The sequence below is a fragment of the Sceloporus occidentalis genome, unplaced genomic scaffold, assembly GCF_023333645.1.
Source record: "Sceloporus occidentalis isolate IW3139 unplaced genomic scaffold, rSceOcc1.0.p SCAF_27, whole genome shotgun sequence".
Lineage (NCBI taxonomy): Eukaryota > Metazoa > Chordata > Lepidosauria > Squamata > Phrynosomatidae > Sceloporus > Sceloporus occidentalis.
Window position 1 is genome coordinate 13,506,730 of NW_028317007.1, and position 20,367 is coordinate 13,527,096.

Genomic DNA, 20,367 nt, shown 5'->3' on the forward strand with positions numbered 1-20,367 from the left:
CTTCTGGGGGTGACTGAAGACTCACTGCATGCACTTGTTGTTGTGGATGGTCCAGCAGCAGATGTTTTATCTTCATCCGCATTCCAGCTGCTTATCCAAACTAAGTGTTCTTCAGGTGGATGTGGATTGGAAGAAAGAGACTGATCCTGAGAAGGAAGTTAGAGGAAAGTGGATATTTACTGGTACTGAGAAGGCACAAACAGCATTGTCCTGCAGATAAGCCTAGGAAAGAGACCACAAGTCACTTGGAGAAAGAAGTTGCATTGCACCTGTTGGAGCAACAAGGAGAGTAGAAGTTCCACCTGACTGTCCTCCATCTCCAGCTCTGACTCCCTGTCAGATCTCATGCCCCTGGGCAATCACCCGTCATTACAGTAAAAAGTTCAGCCCTCCCTACCCAGGGAACTTGAAGGATCAGAGGGAAAGCCTCCATCCAAAGTAAACAAGAAGAACAAAAAGGTGCACGCAACCTGCACTCCAATTACTTGGGACACCAGTTGGATAAACAGGTCTCCACAAAGCTTTGTGAATGTACAGTATGATGATGGAAACGGACTTACACTCCCCCGGGGTACAGCCCCCTAGCAACACAGGGCAAACCGGGGGAGGAGGGGGGAATAAGGCCAACCAAGACCGGGTGAAGAGGCCTATGAACGCTTTCATGGTATGGTCCAGGGGACAGAGGAGGAAGATGGCGCAGGAGAACCCCAAGATGCACAACTCGGAGATCAGCAAGAGGCTGGGGGCAGAGTGGAAAGTAATGTCCGAAGCCGAGAAGAGACCGTTCATTGATGAGGCCAAGAGGCTGCGAGCCCTGCACATGAAGGAGCACCCGGATTACAAGTACCGGCCACGGCGCAAGACCAAGACCCTTCTCAAGAAAGACAAGTATTCTCTGGCTGGGGGGCTGTTACATACAGCTGGTGGGGGGCACATGGGGGTAGGCCTGAGCCCAGGTGGTGGAGGTGGTGGTGGAGGAGGAGGGGGAGCAGGTGGTGTGGTGGTGCAGCGCTTGGAGAGCCCTGGGTCAGGGGGAGCAGCCGGGGCTGGAGGATACTCTCACATGAACGGATGGGCTAACGGGGCATACCCCGGATCGGTGGCCGCTGCGGCTGCGGCTGCCATGATGCAGGAGGCTCAGCTTGCTTACAGCCAGCAGCAACAACAGCACCCGGGCAGCGGGGGGCATCACCCGCACCACCACCCGCACCACCCTCATCATCACCCGCACCATCATCCTCACCACAATCCTCCTCACCCGCCACCTCCTCCACCGCAGACCATGCATCGCTACGATATGAGCGCCTTGCAATACAGCCCCCTGCCCGGTGCACAGAGTTACATGAGTGCATCGCCTTCCAGCTACGGTGCACTTGGCTACAGCTCCAGCCAGCAGCAGCATCAGGGCTCCCCATCGTCGGCTGCCGTGGCAGCGGCTGCTGCAGCTGCGGCAGCGGCGGCTGCCTCATCGGGGGCCCTAGGAGCCCTGGGATCCTTGGTAAAATCAGAGCCCAGCGTCAGCCCTCCAGTGAGCGGTGGAGGGTCACACAGCCGGCCGCCCTGCCCCGGAGACCTGCGGGAGATGATCAGCATGTACTTACCCAGTGGGGGGGAGGCCGGGGATCCTGCGGCTGCAGCGGCAGCAGCTGCCGCAGCTGCAGCGGCGGCAACCAGCAGACTACACAGTCTCCCCCAGCATTATCAGGGAGCTGGCACAGGGGTGAACGGTACTGTACCACTAACACACATCTGACAAGCCAAGGGCACCTGGACACAAACACACCCCAGAAAGCCCTAATTCTCGCAGAGAGACTTAGAGACCCCCCAAAAACTGCCCTAATAATATACCTGGAACAGAGCAAATTCATTATGTACTTTTCTTTGGTTGCTAGAACTCTTTTTGTTTTGTACAGAGATGTTTTGATGTTCCCTCAACAACAACAAAAAAACAACCAAAAAAATTAAAAACAAGGAAAAATTAAGGTAAAACTTTGTTTCGTTTTTCTTTTTAGAAGATTAACGCGAACTAGTTTTAGAAGGGAGGAAATTCGTATTTAATGAAGATTTTTTTTCTGTACAGTATTTATGAGTTCTTCATAAAGGATTTAGATTTTGTACTCACTTGATATGCCAACTCATAATGTGGTTTTTTTCTTATGAGAACTTTGCAGATTTTACTGACCCCAAAGCGCCTCTTCTACCCCAAGTGCCCCACCTTTGATTGACATAAATTACGAATTTAAACTACAATCTGCTGTACATTTTTGACGTTTATTTATGACATTTCAGGCTACTTTCCCTTTTGTTTTCTGTAAAGACATATGTATCCGTTATGCTGATTTTGTTTTTTATGACTTTATTGTAAATTTATTGTGAAATTATTTTTATTTTAGGCGTTGCGAATTCATATTGTGTACATAGTTTATAAAGCGTCCTCTCTTAAAAAAGGAAAACAAACACCATTAATAATATCAAAAGAATAAATTGAATTCGATTTAAATAAATTTTCAACTGAAAAAAATAAAATTGTTTCTTCCATAAATGCATGTTCTGAAAAGGTATTTTGAATGTATGTAATTAATTTACAAATCTGATGTTATGTGGATATATGAGCTACATTGAAATAGTTAAGACATAAAGCGTAAGCAGTGTTATTGAGATAAATAGGTCGTACCTACTTTTTATTTTACTTTTTATATTATTTATACTATGTTTTTTTTAGTTTGAAGAGTATTTTAATTAGATCTATTCATCATTTGCCCCTTCCAACTGATCAGTTGACGGTTTCAAATAATTGCACTAAAAGCTCTAGATATTAAATACCGGTAATACGTATATTTCCCTGGGAATTAACTTGCGTTGGTGTAATAAATGTACTCAGCAATATAATCCAAAACACACAACTGATTGATACCACAAGTGATGTCTAACTATAAGGATTATTTATTATAATTCAGGATGAATTATGCAAATAGACAAAAAAGTTTAATTACATTTCTTACGCTATACAGATGATACCTGATATGTACATTTAAATACCACATTTTATATTTAAACAGACCTAGTGCCCTCTTATGTTTAAATGATGACAGTTGTAATCGCATATTAAGATAGCCCTAACATATTCCACAAGGAAATGTGGTTGTACAGAAAATGGGAATGTTAACAGAAAGAAAGTGTTGATGGCCCTGCTCCTTAGAGCTTAAACATTTTATTGAATATATTTGTATATATTTTTGTATATTTCGTTGGATATACACCTGCAAGCTAAATGCCAATGCTGTGTGAGAACATAAAATAAATTAATCTAGTAAAATAAGTACCGGTATTAATATATTAAAAGCGGCCCAAATTAGATAACCGGTTATGTTTTTAATAGATATCAAACTTTTGGACGCTTAATTTTTTTCTCTTACACATAGCTAAACAATAAATGCCGAAACAATCCTTTTCTGTATGGATCTCATTCTAATTACAACACTAATGAGTAATCCATTTGTGTCATGTTGGCTTTATGTGCTTCGTTAAACCCATTGCAACATTTTCATTAGGATGTCTATTAATTTAATGATGTCATAATTGAGGTCTACTTAACCTGAACATTTATATTTTACATGTCATTAGTTGTCCAATTATCGCAAATATTCGTTTCATTAGCTGATAGTTTACACACTTACAAACTTTGTTTTATATAATTCGTGGAAAGATTTCACAAAAGAAACACATGCTTAACTTTGCAAGATTTCACCTGTTTTACTAGGAGGAAGCTGTTTTTCACAATTAAAAATGTTATGTATTGCATCAGTAAATATACAGTTTCAAAATTATTATGTAAGTACAAACATAATTGTCTTGGCCTTTTTTGCGTATATTTCTTTTACTTTAATAACCATATTTCGCCGTTATAAAACACAATTCGCAGGGTTATTAGTGTATTACTTAAAAAAATCTTAAAATGATTTATTTTCGTTATGAAGTTCTGATCATTCTAAATATTGTTATACTTGTAATTTACCCTTTGAAACAAAATGCATATTTTTCTATTCCTTTATTTATTGGAAGGGGGAATAATAAAAAAAATGTCCACCGCATAAGTGGTTAAGGAAACTACAGGCTAATTTGAACGATAAAATTAGCTACCCATTTTGATCTCTAGCATATGCGAAAACACCTAGAAAATTGTCGCAATTTACAAAGGTATGTGATAGCTCCTTGTGGGTAATAATAGAGCATCTGGTCCATTACCCGGTAGAATAACCCGTACTGAATGAGGGTCTGTCCTGTGCCATTTGGGATTATACTTTATTCGATTTGTATTTGGGGATCCGATGTGAATTTGGAGAAGAAATCAGTCATTTCACTGCACCTAAAAGAATTCTGAACTTGATGTGTAAGGGGCACTTTAGCATTTTTTCATCTAATTCTTCCTATTAAAAAAATGTCATATTGCCTGTTTAAACCACGATGTATATTATAGGGTATAAATTAAATTAATTATTTTCGAATAAAAAATAGATTTTGGGACATTTATTATTTACCTATATTTTACATAATTTCTGCTGGTTTATGCCCTAGTTGGAGGTGCCTCTTTAACTAGCAGCTCTCTCTCGCGACGGTTTTCTTTTTAAAATACTGTTGAGTAATAGTAATGTAATTTTCAGATACTAAATAACTGATGATTTGTAATCTGAAGACACAATACAGGCAAATTTTAACATTTCCAGATGTTGCCTGTTTGGATTGACTTGAATCCTGAAACTTTACTTAATAAACCTAGAAACTCCTTCCTGGAAAACGAATTATGACTGCATTGTTAGATGAAATAACATGCAAAAACAAATATACCTTCATCAATACTTGATGGTGCTAATGTATGTGGAATGTGAAAGGTATATGTATGTGGGCATGTAACACACACACACACATATATATATATATATATATATTTATTTTTATTTATATATTTTATATATATATACATATATATATATATATATTATTTATATATACCGTATATATATATATATATATTTATTTATTTATATATATATATATATATATATATATATATATATATATATTTTATTTTTATTTTTTTTAAGGATAAAATCCTTTTAGGCCAGTCCGCATGTTATGTGTCAGCAGATATTAGGATGAATAGAATGGTATTTTGTGTTTTTAGAGTGTTGGATTAGTGGATGAAGTTCTGACCCCAGGGTCATCAATGATTCAGAATCCTGCAGTCATCCACTGAAACCGAAACGTCTCTTCCTGTATCACACTGACAAGTGTAATTATTATTTCCCAAAATTACAAGTGTGTTAGATACTAGTGATACAGTGTACTCTGATAGTGAGAATAAAGATTAAGTAAACGTATACGTGTTTTGCCAAAAAAAGAGCGATCTGTTACTAGTGTGTGGTGAAATGGAGCCCCAGACCCAGTGTTTTGGGGTGCAGGCCAGGAAAGCATACAGTACTACAGATGGGGGATAGTGGACCCCCCTATGAAGTCATCGACTGACGTCAGATGAGTGACACATAGCAGGAAGGGTCCTTAAAGTAAATGGGCTCTGGTAACTTGATCATGTTCAATGTGCCTGTATTCGTGGTAAAGTAATGCCTTCACTGAGGGTGGCAGGATCCAAGCTCTCACTTTTCGTTTCAAAATCACTAATACTCGCAAGGTGTGCAAGTGTCAAGGAGAAGTATTACTACACAACCCTATGGGCCTGCAAAGGTTAATTTTGGTTTCCTTGTGAATTACCCACACTATAATAAACAAAGTATGGACAAAATACAAATAGACAAAGTTGTAGGTAAAGTAGACATTAGGACAAAGGCGGGGGAGCATTAAAGTCTAGTCACCCCCTCCTGGGGCAGGGCATTTGATTGGTCATGGGACAGGCACAGAGTATCCGAAACATCCTGAGTAAGCATGAAATTGCCAGTTATTCCCACCTGATGGGAATCAAAATGCAGAATAAAGCCTCCCAGGGGCTTGTGGTTATAGCTGGGGCTTAATGGAGCGAGTAAGGTAAATGCTGCTCCCAATGGACACTGCAGATTAAAGCTGCCGATTAAATTGGATAAAGTATGGAAATAAGGTTTGGGAGATCGCGGGAGAGGACACGCCGCAGAAACAGATATCCTTTGGTGTTTCCAATGCGCTACAGAATTATAGCCATTTCTGATCTGCTCCATATCGTCTTACATTCATTGTGACAATATTGTATATTATTCAACTGCTATAACACAAATTACTTTCATTGGGGGAAAAAAGTCTTCCAAGTGGAGTTTGGAATAATATTTGAGTTTTCTTAGAGGTAATAAGGTGGGGTGCTTTAGAAGACGCGTTAAAAATTCATCAAAATGGAAGGAATTCTAGAAATGGGTTCAGGTGCAAAAAGAGGTCAAAAAAGGAAAAGTTTGATTTATTTCAGAAAGAAAATATTTTTTTGGACTAAATTGTAGCATGCATGCCCCCAAACACACTTTAATGTCAGACGCCAAGCAATGAAAGCACGAATTCAAATTCGGTTTGCTACTTTGACTTCGCATATTGGCCATATATAGTATCCCTATCTAGTAAGTAGTCATAGTGCCTAGTTGAGATTGTCCTGGATTATTATTATTATTTATAATCATATCGATATTATCATTTTTTAATGTTTTGTTTTCTTGAGACACATTTTCCTCATATATTCGTTAAATCACACAATTGCCTTAAGTTGTATTTGATCCAATAACTCAATTAGTAGTAACTGTGTATATACATAGTGTGTACCCCCAACAATAATCTTACTAACATCTGGATAAGTAATTTATCTTTGTACTTTTGTTCCCACTTTCTATTTAAAAACATCTGGGTAACTAATTTACTTTGATATTACTAATTTAAATTTCAATAACCTAGAGGGTTAAAAGATGCAGAAAGATGTCCAAGGAATAGAGCTACACAAAGAAATCTTTAAAAATTAGTTTCACTTCAATACTGTTGGGTGGCCTGGCAGCGTGTTGTGTGTGTGTATGTTATGCCCGTGCACCAAGCTTTTGTGGTGGGCAATCTCAGCCACTGGAGTAATAAATCCTAGCATGCTCTGCCAGATGAGGGAACACCAGAGGTTGCCTCTGAAACTGATCCTTGTTATATCACAGCCATAAACAATCAAGGAAAACGCAATGGGACCACACAAAATCCTTCATCTTGCATATCCCATAAGAACAATGGGTACCCAATACAGGAGTAATCTTTTAACTGTCTCCATGCTGGGAGGCTCAGTGTTAGCCTGATTAGCTGGAAGTCTGCTTGAAGGTTAACTCTATCTAACCACTTAGTGCTACTTGTCTATTAGCCGGCAGAACTGTAGCTACGAGACCCTGCATTTACTGTATGTTAAATATGTTTTTTCTAAATCTCAAAGGCTCAGCATTCAAGTTCGTCTGGGCTGTTCTGGACACCAAAGTGCTTCCTTTGCACCCTTGGTAGACAACAGAACTACATCCACACATTGCGATTTTAGCACTCTGTCCCCTGTCTTGGTGCCCCTGGCAGATGCTTGACTTGCCTGTCACCAGGGTCAGACTGGGAATGGAAAGAAGACCTGGAAATATTTGGATGCCAGCCCCATAAATTACACACACACACATCTATATATATATATATACATACTATATTTGCAATCCAAATAACTATGCATAATTCTTTTTTGACTTATATTAAATTGTTCCTTAATGATAACATTGTTATTTAAAACACCGGAACCCAAAGTGTTAAAGGCCCAAATAAGTACATTGGAACATACCCATGGGCCCTTGACGTCACAGTGCCATCTTTGCCCCCCAAACAGTTGAGTGTGACCTTTGCCCCATACAGCTTGTATGTGCCACCTTTGGTCCCAAAAAACATGTATGTGCCAGCTGTCCCCAAGCAGCTTGTCCTCAAGCAAATTGTCTGTGCCTTCTTTGCCCCAAGCAGCTTGTCTGTACCCAAACAGCCTACCTTTGCCATTTTTGCCCCAAACAGCCTGCTGTGCCATTTTGTGGATTTGATGATTACACACTTATTCATTTATTCATTGATTTATACTCCTTCTCACACACCCCTACCTTACCCGCAGCTCTTTCTGTGGGGCTTGCACACTGTGAAAGCAACTTCTCTTTTACTGCCTAGTGGAACAAGAAACTTAGCAGGGTCACGCCACATAACATAATGTGTCCCTGTTATATTCCTGCTTCCCCAGGGCGGTAAAAGAGGGGTTGCTTGCATGCGAGGTCCACAGTGGTAAGTTGTGAGCCTGTGTGTGCAGACCGTGGTTGTTATGCCACTGGGGCCCACATTAATAACACCCTGACCCCAGTGCTGCTCCACCCCCTCAGACCGGCTGGCCTACTGGGACCAGCCCTGTATCTACTTTTTCTGACCCTCTCTATCAGAATTACATTAATATTCTTCTGGGTCACAGACAGGGTACCAAGTTACGGCACATGTGTTTGGATCTTTGCACCTGATTCAAAATGTTATGCAATCTGCTTGTTTTGGACTGCCATGTGGCCCAGAAGAATATTAATGTAATTCTTATAGAGAGGGTCAGAAAAGTAGATAGTGGTAGTGGTTTCGCTGTGCCTCTGACCTTCTTTTGCTTTCTCTCACAACACACTCATTTCATCTACGGTACTTCTTTTCCTATCTCTATTTATTATAAAGTTCCTCTTGATCATTCTTAAAATAGTTTCAAGTGTTGAGATAAATACATTGCGAGGCTTTGGTCTAGTACTTTGCATGGAGGAATATGTGGGCTTGAATCTGGCACAGTGAGTAGTGCTTTTCACATTAAATGATATTGAAAAAATGCAATGATGCAACAATGTTAAAGTCAAGTTTATAAAGTAGATACAACAGAAGAATATAGTATCAATCTCTAATCAGAGGATAATCTCTACAAAGGCCAACAGTCTTCTGTGGCACAGCCTCACTGGTAAGTATTGTGATGCCAGAAAATTGACTTACTAATATGGCTAAACAAAACTATGTAAGAAGAAGAGCAGAGAGTATTCCAGCAGAAATAGGGGGAAGCTAAATTCAATATATAATATGTCTCTTTCATGTATCATGGAAGAGCTTGCTCTGTACATTATTTAATATAACTCATTTAATATACATTTTTCTGTTTCAGTAAATTCGAAATTCCTATTTTACAGCACTGCAGAATATGATGGTGCTACTATTACTATTACTACTACTACTACTTTTAGTTACAATACATAATGCAAAATGCCTATTGGATAAACAGAATTTCTTTTTTCAAAAATACAGATATAAATTTAAGATAACTTAGCCTATCATATTGTTTTAGCACATGTTTTGCTCTCCTATAAAGAAATATGGAAGCTATCATTTGTGAGATATTGGTACTTATACACACATCTACCCACCCTTGTGAAGGCATATGTGAAATGATTGCATAACATACAGAATCATAGAATATAATGTCACCCTTTGTAAGCTGGGTGACAAGCAACATGGCTGTCCTGGTTTATAGTGCTTCTCTAATCCTACGGAATCTTTTGCACAGGACCAAAAAGTTGCTTCTCAGGGCCCAGTCACCTCTAGGAACCTGTGGTGGTGCATATCACCCATAGTGCATTGTCTGAAATCAGTGGGATGGCCTTCCATAAATACATACAGGAGGGCCTCATTAGACACCCTGTGATGCTCGCCAAGCCAGCACTATTGCAATATATCATATGTCAGGAGATGTGTTCAGCCAAACACAACTGCATGGAAAATAGCTGGGGACAAGCAAAAGTACAAAAGCATAGGAGGATTCTGCAGAAAGAATCAGGGTTTTTTTTAACAGTCTTTCCACCAGCATCCCTAGTGTTTGTGCTCCAAACGCAAACCAACAGTACTGTAATGCTCTAGTATGAGTCTAGACTGATCCATTATTATTTTTAAATAGTGCCATCACATTCTGCAGTGCTTTCCATTGTTAGGCTTCCATGAAGAATTGGGTCTTAAAGGATTTATTTGATGGACTGGAGACATGGGGAGGTTAGATTAAACCAGGACATGTCATTCCAAAGAATATATTTACTTCTCAAAGAGACTTTCAGGTACCTCTAAATGAGTTGTGGCCAGTGCTTATGCTTTATGTTTAATAATACTTACAGTATTTTCCCTTTCCCGATTTCTTCTATTTTTAAATATTTGCCACATTTAAATGTTTTAGATCATCAAACTATTTTTAATATTAAACAAAGTCTAATTTTAAATGATGATTTTTGCATTGAAGGAAAAAGCTATCCAACCCTACCTGGCCCTATGTGAAAATGTAACTGCTCCCTTAGTTGGGTTATACAGCAGGACAATAATCAGAATCACTAAAAGCAAGTTCACCTCTGAATCTCTGAAAAGAAACAAAATGAAAGTTTAAGTGGCCTAGTCAAAGTACTGACTCGAATCTGATTGAGATGTTGTGGCATGACCTTAAAAAGGCAGTTCATGCTCAGAAGACCTTCCAATGTGGCTGAATTATAACACTCCTGCCCAGAAGAGTGGGCCAGAGTTCCTCCACAACAATCTAAAAGACTCGTTGCCAGTTTTCTTTACCTTAAATAAATGACCACTTAAATTACATTTTGGTGGGTTTATGTGCAGTTGCAAGTAATCTGTGCAAATCCATTTTCCAGGGACTGGTGACCTGTTGCAACCTACGAGTTGCTTTATAAGTGTCCAGTGCGCCAAGTGAAATACCCTGGCTTGTCTTCTCTCCAAAAATATACACTTTTGTGGGGATATTTTAAGCTGGTGGGCTGCAAACCAGTCCCAAGTGAGACATAGGCTACAGAAAATAATTTTTTTACGTTTCAACTTTGGAAAAGGGAACAGGCATGTTCTATTCTGTGCCCCGTAATTTCCAAAAAACTTAAAAAAAACCCTATGCATGTTAAATTTTGTGGTATTTTGATCAACTGAACTGGTATGGGGACCATTATAATAGGGAAACATTAGATAGAATGTTTAATTATAAATATATTAAAATTAAAAAATATTTTCATTATTTTAACATAATATTCATACTAAGTGTCAGACAATACATCTAAAAGATGGTATCAAAAGAAAGCTCTATCTGTCCTTGAAAAAACAATATATAATTTGTGTGGGTGCACAAAAAAATATGGTTAAGGAAAGATTATCAAAAGTAAAAATTAGAAATAATAATTAACAAGTGGTGATTTGTTTCAACCTGTGTAACACAACAGAGCAGAAACCGTAACAACAATATTTAGGACAGGAAAAACAGCATTAAAATCCCAATGAATACAAACCTATCATCTAAACTTAGAAATGGGCATGCACAATTATAAAATAATTTATACAGTATACTTCCTTGGTTGCTAAGAATTGCATAGATCATTACGCAGATATCCTTTATTGCTCTGTTCCCAGATAATTAAGAATAAAGGCTAAGGAAGACCACATAGTTGTCTGCTAAGTGCCAGATCCTAATGAAAGGGAGCTCCCTACTGTGAATTCAGGTATCTTCTCTATATGCTCATGAGCTACTGAAGTCTGAAGTTGCGCGCCATTCCCACATGAGATCTCAAGCATGATTTTTCATGCAACATACTGAGAAAATGTCACATTCGTATTTTTAAGTAACTTGTCTGCATTTACTGTGTTTGTAACTAACCAAGCTGTTGCCTGGGCATTTTTTTTTCATTTTGTTGTTTTAGAACAGGTTTTATATGGTAGGAGATGTTTTATATCAACAGAGTTGATTGGTTCTCTTAGTAGAAAGGTGACCTGGAGTCAAACACAACCCCCTGGAGGACCTGTGTAGAGAGGTTGGCTTAAATCATACATGGCCTATATGCATTGGGCCATTGGTTTGGTTCTATTTGCTTACCAGATACTGTAAGTTATGTCCTCTATGTGTCTATGTGTCTTCTACATGGTCTAGGTGACATAGTGTGTGATCTAAGACCTTTCTGATCTCCAGCATCTTTGCAACAAACACTATGTATCATTTTTCATATAGATTTCCCCCGTTAAGTGTGATAGTTGAGAGAATCCCACTGCTGATTGGCAAGGTTTCTATGTTTTTGAATAAATAGCTATTCTGGTATTATAACAACATTTCAAAAGAACAAAAAGGACACTTTTCCGAGCGTGATTAGATGTATGGCATTGGGGTCTAAAGAAGGATAGTTGGGAGGTATGCTCTGTGTGCTATTATCAGGGGTGTGGAAATTTTAAAACAAATCTACTTGTCCAAGGGACTAAAATAGTAGCCCAATCTTCTTCTCCCACTTGCATGCAAACATAGTGGATTTCTAATATGGATATATTAGGGTTTTTTTCTGTAAAGTATATTTTGTAGGATACATTTGGAGCATCTGATATACTCATGCCATCCTTAACATTAAATGATCAATTGATTGGCCCTAACAAGCCTTCTAAATAAGATTGCATATTGTATTCTGCGAGTACTTTAATATGCATGCTTCAGAAACAACAACAAAAAAATAACATAAAGCACACTTACCTGATGTAGAAATTGTAGCCCTGCAGCTGCTGTCCTCCTTTGTGGTCTGACTATTCGCACATTTATTAGATATTCTCAAATTGCGGTGGGTCTGCTGTGGTGTTATACACCAGATTATTAGCCAAAATGATTTCCGAGCCTGCATTGTGCAAAGTGTATGGGACAATTAGCACATTGGCAGAACTGGCAGAAAATGGCAGATTTTGACACATATACTGTGGTAGGAGATTGTTTGCTTTGTGACCAAGGATATACATCTGTAGCATGAGGCTGTTTGAAAAACAGTGATGTGAGAAGGAATTTCCCACTGTATTTTAATGTGATTTTACCATATCAGCTACCATTAAGCAGCTGCTTAGTGCCCCGAGAAAAATAATTGAGAGTAGAGGCACATGCCAGTGTTTGATGGAGGCATCATTATATTGCATCACTATAATATATTGTAAACAATTGGAAATACATATTGAGTCTCATGTGTTAAATTAAATCCATCATATTAAGAAAGATGGGTTCCCTACAAACTTCCCCTGGTGGCATGACTTGTATGGGCTGTGTCAATAACATGTGTTTTATATTTGCCTACTTCCATTATTCAGGATTTACAGTATGGGTTCACCTTTATGCTTCACGCAGGTCTTGTATGGCTCAAATGGTTCTTAATGTTTCAGATTCTGTTTTTCAACGATTTGTAACAGAAATATCAGAGTAGCATTATTAGGGTGTACAATCTGATTAATAACTAAATGATTTAAATGTATACACTACAGTGATAATGCCATCAGCATTTTATATGTTGCTGAACAAATTCTTTCCAGTGGATGTTAATCTGTAAGAGTTAAAATGTATTGGAAATTGAACAATATATATAATAGACCCTAGGCATGTGTACTATATGACCAAATGTATGTGGGCATCCCTCCTAATTATTAAGTTTAGGTGTTTCAGCCACACCCATTGCTAACAGGTGTATAAAAGCACATAGACAGCAATCTCCATAGACAAACCTTGGCAACAGAATAGATAATACTGAAGAGCTGAGGGACAACGTGGTGCTTTCATAGGATGCTACCTTTGCACAGGACATTTTGTGATATTTCTGCCCTGCTAGATCTGCCCTGGTCCACTGTAATTGCTACTATTGTGAAGTGGAAGCATCTAGGACTAACAACAGCTCAGCCATTAAGCAGTAGACCATGCAAAGTCACAGAGCTGGGCTGCTGAGTACTGGAAGGTGTAGCATTAACAAATCGCCTGTTCTCTGTAGCATCACTCACTACAGAGTTCCAAACTGTCTCTGGAAGCAACATCAGCACAAGCACTGCACGTCAGGAACTTCATGAAATTAGTTTCTATGGGAAAGCAGCTACACACAAGCCAAAGATCATTATGTGCAATGCCAAGCACTGGACTCTGGAGCAGTGGAAATGTCTTCTCTGGAGTGATACATTACACATCACTATCTTAAAATCTGATTGAAGAATCTGGGTTTGGCAGATGCCTACTACTTACTGGAAAGCTTTCTGTAAAGTTTGGTGGAGGGTGGATAATGGTTCAGGGCTGTTTTTCAGGGTTTGGGTTAGGTCCCTTAGTTCCAGTGAAGGGTAATGTTAAAAGGACGGCATGCCAAGACATTTTTAACAATTGTATGCTTTCAAATTTGTGACACCAGTTTTGGGAAACAATCCTTTTTTGTTCTAGCATGACTGTCCCTGTGTACAAAGCAAGGTCCAAAAAGACATGGTTTCACCAGTTTGTTGTGGAGAAACTTGAGTGGATTTCATAGAGCCCTGACCTCTTAACCCCGTTGAACACCTTTGGAATAAATTGGTCAGGCCTTCTTGCCCATCAGTGTCCGACCTAAAAAATGCCCTTTTGGAATGGGGTGTCCGGTAAGCTCATATAGGTGTGATGGTGAGGTGTCCACATACTTTTGGTCACATAGTGTATTTGCAATTAGTGAAAGGATATAAAGTTATTTTTTGTGCTTCATGAGATTTATGAGTAAGCTCTTTTGAGTGACATAAGATCATTTGTAATTTCTTAGCTAAAGCATGCTTGCTCAATAGCTTTCCTTAGGAGCTACTGTTCAGGTTCCAATGACAACATATACTAATACACGATGGTTCAGCAAGCTAGCAACTTTGGTTCGAACAAATACATTTTGAAGCAGACATTAAAAAAAAGGATATCAATTTCTGTCTACTTACTATATATGAATTGCCAGCTCTGATTTTAAAACGCCAAACAAAATTTCCAGCCAATGCATAAAAAAGGCATCTGAACAATTTATGCACAAAGAATCCCTTGAAGAAAAAGGAAAAACTGCTCCATCCCTTTCACTTGGAGTTGCCACATACAACTGATAGTATATAAACTATTAATGAGGGCCCCTCACAGTCCCTAACAGGGAAAAGTTAACACTCCTTTGTTAACTATTTCAGTTTTATTACCCAGATCCCATTCAACCACATCTGCACATACTGAGCACTTTCCTTTGGGTTGTCTGCTGATCATCTCTCCACATCTGATTGCCTACTGTATGAGCCATTTAAAGGAAATTGCCTTATTACCTCAATTATTTGTATCTTATCAACTTGCCCTGTGTTACAAGCACTTTTATTGAACAAGCACAAAGAAAATGCAAGTCATGGCATTTTGCCATATAAAGAGTAATGTTCTGGTGAATTTAGCCTAAATCAAAATGTGCTGCAAAGAAAAAAGGAAACAAAAGTGGGAAGTAAACCCTTTGACCAATAAATCTCCTCTGCGTGTGAAACCCTTATCTTGTCCCCTCCAATATATACCACACTAGGAAGCCATCATCATTGGCTGTGGTTTGTTATTTGTAAGCCTTGATCTTGTGCACTCGGTGTCCTAAATATGGATAATTAGCATCAGTTTATCACGGCTCTGCATATTTTCTCTGCTCTCCAAACAAGCTTGATTCCATTGGCTGCTATTCTGTCACAGAAGATTATGGAGACAGATTGCATAGAATGAATGTGCTGAACGAGATTAGACAGGAGTAGGAACCCAAAGTTGGCCAGTAAATTCCTCGTGAGAGCCTTATCATACAATTACACGTTGACTTTTTTCACTCTCTCCCAGCCTCTTAATCCAGCACCCCACAACGAATAAAAATAAAGAAATTCACTAATTTCTGAATTACTGCATATCCATGCGTCTTGTTAGTGACAATATTTTGAAGAAAAAAAAAAAGCTAAGATTATCATGAAAACCAAAAATGTACATTTGTATTACTCTAGTCCTAAAGCCTTGGGTGCATTGGGATAAACATAGAGTTATACATTTGCATAGATTTGGCTCTTCTGACTATTGTAAAAATTATGCTTTTTTCTAATATAACACATTTATATATCAAATGCTCGCGGTGATGGTTCCCCAAAGAAGATAATTACAATTAAATTTACAAGTGTGTGTTAAAACCTTCCCTTCATGCAATAAACCTAGGGATAGTGGGTACAATTTGATACATGTGTGTGGCTAGTGGTTCTCACACATTGGCACTTTTACCTCTTGTGTAGGATACCCCAACTCCTTCTAGATTGCAAACTTATCTTTTGTTCCTGTAAATCCAAATTGTTATGGGATGCACGGCTTGTTATGTCCTGTTTACCCATTGTACAGAGCTACGGTATTTGATTGTGCTATATAAATCAATAACTAATACTGTTAAAACAAGTATCATAGCAAATAACACCACTGTTGCTTAAAAAAGTATAAGTGACAAAACTGAGCTTTGTTTCAGGACTCCCAGCATTCAAAGCCATGGAAAAGGGTAATGACAAATGTCATTGTTTGATTAAAGATAAAAATAAGAGGACATGGTACTGCTGCTTTGTGCTAAGAAAGAAAAAGTTTTAAGATTTTTTCCTATATTTGTTGTCAAATGCACACAATGTGACCGATTTAATCTAATTTTTCTAATGTACAGATGCTGCTGAAAGTAGTCAGTTATAGTCCATAGTCTGCTGATGAGTATATGAATCCTTGTTTGTATGCCCATTAATTCCTTTATCTTTGCGAGGTAGTTAATAACTTTTCTGCTATCAGTGTAATCTCACAAATATAACATAGCAAACAGTATTCTGCGTTGATTGCTCTTATAAGACGCTCATATTTGCCTCTGTTATTCTACTGCCTCTATCAGCAATAGTGCTTGACCATTAATATGGGAACCAACTGCTAACCTCGGGGACTGGTATTTTAGCATTTCTTTTCTAACTTTGTCTTAGTGTGGGGAAGCAGTGCAGCTTGTGTAGAGTGATTGTAAGGGTCTCTGTTGGAATTTGGCAGGCCAGGGGCTTGGAGAGCAGCCCCATGCTGACTCCTATTCACAGGGCCAGTTCTGTGTGAGCTTTGGAAGTTTCACTCAGCCGTGCACTCAATGGCCTCACAAAGCTGATTACAAGCTTCAGCGAATTCCTGAAGGAGCCAAAACCGACGCAGGTGCAAACGAGCCGAGGGAGCCCCTGATCCCACTGACAGAATGAGACAAGCTGGGAAAGGCTTGGACCACACAAATCCAAGCTTCTGCTCACCAGGCAGCAAAAAACCTTGGGAACTCGGGGTCATTATCCTTCCATTCAAAGACGAGCTAGCAGTAAGTACCCAATCTCTCACTAGGAGCTCAGGCAGCTCCTTCAACTAACCAAAGCACCAAATGCATCCTTCATTATGGGGGAGGGGGGAGAGAATGAGCTTAAGATCTGCATCCAATCCGTATGGATCAGGGCTATATTTCTACAGATTCTAGAGTCGCCTTATTCTGAAGTGATCACCATGTTTATTTGTTTTCTTCCCAGTCAAGCAGTTCAATGCAATGCGATTTTATTGCATATTAGCAGAAATACCTGAAATTTAGGACACCACTGGTTTCACACATGGGCCGCAAGGTTTTCTTGAACAGCTGTATATATAGCAATACATGAAAAAATAGAATGTCCTGAAAACTTCAAACGCATAACCTTTTTTTGTTGGGAATGCTGACATTCGATAACATTTGCGACATACAGTTTGTGTTTTCAACTAGGTGGGAGACACTTTTACAGTTATCTACTATTTAAATCTACTAATGATAACAAACAATTTGATAATGAGAGCACTAAACATATCAGTAGGCCATCATGTAATGCTCATCCATATCCAACATAATCAGTATACAGAATTATATATCACACCTAGATCTAAGATTATGCTACCTTTATATGACCTGTAACTAATGGCAGTCATCTGGGGCTATGCTTCCATCACCACATTTTGCACGTTGTAAAGCCAATCCTGTTTTGAATTGTTAACACATCCCCAATTTATTCATTTTAAATAACTTCCACTTTCCCTCCACTTCCTATTCTCTCTTCGGTCACACTCGTATAATTCTGGTTTGTCATTAACTGGTAATGTGCTTTGTCCTCTGTGCCCCATTGTTTCTTCCTGCGGTCCTTCCCTTCTCCATGGTGATCAATGAGAGCGGGGGGAGGAAGGGGTAGTTTTACCTTTATCTGCCCTCTTCCCTGTTCTCAGTGCTTCCACTGCTGGGCGGACCATTAACTATTAGGGTACCTAGCAGTGTGTAAATCCAACAATTATTATTGATGTCATAGAGACATTTCGAGTAAACTGTGAAACTACTCACATTTTCCATAGGTGGGGAAGGGTGTAAGGGAGAATAAATGACAAATATGTTATATAGAGACTATAAAGGGCAAATACTTATTACTTAACTTGTTGTGAGCTGCAGTCCCCCATGAGTCTCAGTCATCCACAAGTGATGAGAGTTGTCAGAAGAATCAAGAATGATGGGAGAAACATACCCTTAACTGTCCTGGCAACTTGGTAACTGATTTAATACCGTTATCTAGTTATAAATTTGATTTAACAAGACAGAAACACCAGCCAAGGGAATACACCACAGCAGGTACCCACTACAATTCCTGTATACAATGGATACATAATGCTGCCTTTGGTTCACCTGAGCAATTTTTCACCTTAGAAATAACTTCACTTTAATGCATTGACTTGGTGTTGGAAACAGTTATAGTGTCATTACATTTAAAAACATTTTAATATTTAGAAAAGCTCTTGGTTGCTAATTGCAATTGTAATGCTTTATTTTACCAATAGCCCAGTTTATAACAACTGCTATTTCAATGAAGCTCCATGAAAATCTGGCAGTGACAGTGTTAAACCTTGGGGTAGTGACCTCACCCCTCGTGCTAACAATTTGCATGTACTGTACAGAAAGATCCATAACTCAATGATCACCCCTCTCCTGAGGGGCACTTTATAATACCTGCATACCCAACCCTATGCATACTTAACTGTATTGTATTGTCAAAGACCTGTTAATAATATGCAAATTATATGCAATGATAGTGGTTTCAACAGATTGTTAGATCCTCCCAGATCTGCTGGTAAAATGAAACATAATTAATAAAACAGCTCACGGAGACAGATCCTTCCTCTATGTTTACCTTGGGGGATGACACAGTGTGAGCTGCTTACTGCTTTAATCAGTCATGCTCTCAAAAATAAAACAAACATTATTTTGTTTAATGTCATCTTTAAAACGACTCTATTATGTTATTACAATGTTTCTTGCCTAGAGTTTGTTTGCTTTGTTTTGTGTAAACAGGTTACAATTACTGCAAAATAATTAATATTGTACATATGTTTTAAAACTTAGATTGCACATTTTAAGATTTTTTTTTGTTGATCCAGCGATTCAGTTGAATTAAACACCTACCATAATCCATGCAGACCAGTATACTAGATATACGGTATATGTTTTATCTGTCAACTAGGGGTGGGGTGGTCTAGCCTGGAGTGGGGGGGGTTGCCTCTTAAACTGGTCAGAATTTTGCAAGGAGGGCTGGTCCAGATATTTGGAAGTGAGCTTGCCCAGCATGAGCCGACCTGCTGTGGGAGGCAGATGGTCAGCAGGTTACCTGGCCCTGTAGAAGAGCAACGTACTCCTGAGCTCGGCTCTTATACCCATAAAATACCCTTAAAGAACATTTAAACAATAAATAACAGACTGAAACATAAGATTTTGGCAAATTATGTCTTGTTTATTATCTACAAAATTTAAGATTGGGGAATGGAATTCCCCCAAAATAACTAATGTGACATTCCCTCTCCTCGAGGACAGCTATTGAGTAACCGTGCGCTCAACGTACAATCAGTGCCCAGATCACTCTGCATCTGGCGTGACACATTGGCCCTAAGGGCAGTCTAGGAGCTCAATTAGCTTTTCACCCCTCCCCAAAAAAAGATAGCGAGCTGGGCCACCCCACCCAGCTGCTATGGCGGGGGATCACCAGAGAATTATTATAATGGCTCGTACCCTGGTGTGCCTCTGGCAAAAGTCCCATTTAGTACTGAACACAAGCATGAGCACAAAATCAGTGCACGCCATTGACTGATACCATCACCGGAAGGGTATGGCTGCACTCGGCCAAATGCCGTTGTCAGGTCCAATAACAAAGTGAGTGCCCAGTTCTGGCCCAAAATCGAACTATAGAGGGTGTTTGCTGGCAACCTTGGGAGGAGGAAAGGCTGCATTACAGCTGACAAGCAAGTTGTCTGTGGAGCAGTCGGGGAGAGCTGGACTTCTCTGGAGTTTTTACCCTTCGCCCTCCGGTGCTCCTATGTGACTCACAATGAGATGTGTGGGAGAGAACACAAAGTGACTAACTTGGCCCAAAGGGCCTTATTAAATAGCCATCTGATTTACCTAATCCCCTTTGTCCATGCCCCAAATTTTCCTGCCATTGCATCTGTCGGCATTTTAATAG

At 39.1% G+C, this 20,367-nt stretch overlaps 1 protein-coding gene across 3 annotated transcripts; it reads left to right on the forward strand.

Annotated features, from left to right (window-relative positions):
* The first annotated feature begins 529 nt into the window (after positions 1-529).
* On the forward strand, positions 530-1,753 carry LOC149299956 (transcription factor Sox-1). 3 transcript variants are annotated; one of them, XM_089485918.1, is made up of 2 exons: positions 530-995; positions 1,032-1,753. In XM_089485918.1, the coding sequence occupies exons 1-2, from the start codon at positions 530-532 to the stop codon at positions 1,751-1,753; spliced, it is 1,188 nt and encodes a 395-aa protein (XP_089342044.1). The 3 variants fall into 3 exon arrangements, with proteins under 3 accessions (XP_089342044.1, XP_089342045.1, XP_089342043.1); XM_089485919.1 differs by having other exon boundaries at positions 1,041-1,753; XM_089485917.1 differs by having other exon boundaries at positions 530-1,753.
* The last annotated feature ends 18,614 nt before the right edge of the window (positions 1,754-20,367 follow it).

What these genes read in the sequence shown, in the direction of transcription:
- LOC149299956 (XM_089485917.1), top strand. Translation starts at nt 530, where the DNA reads ATGTACAGTATGATGATGGAAACGGACTTACACTCCCCCGGGGTACAG.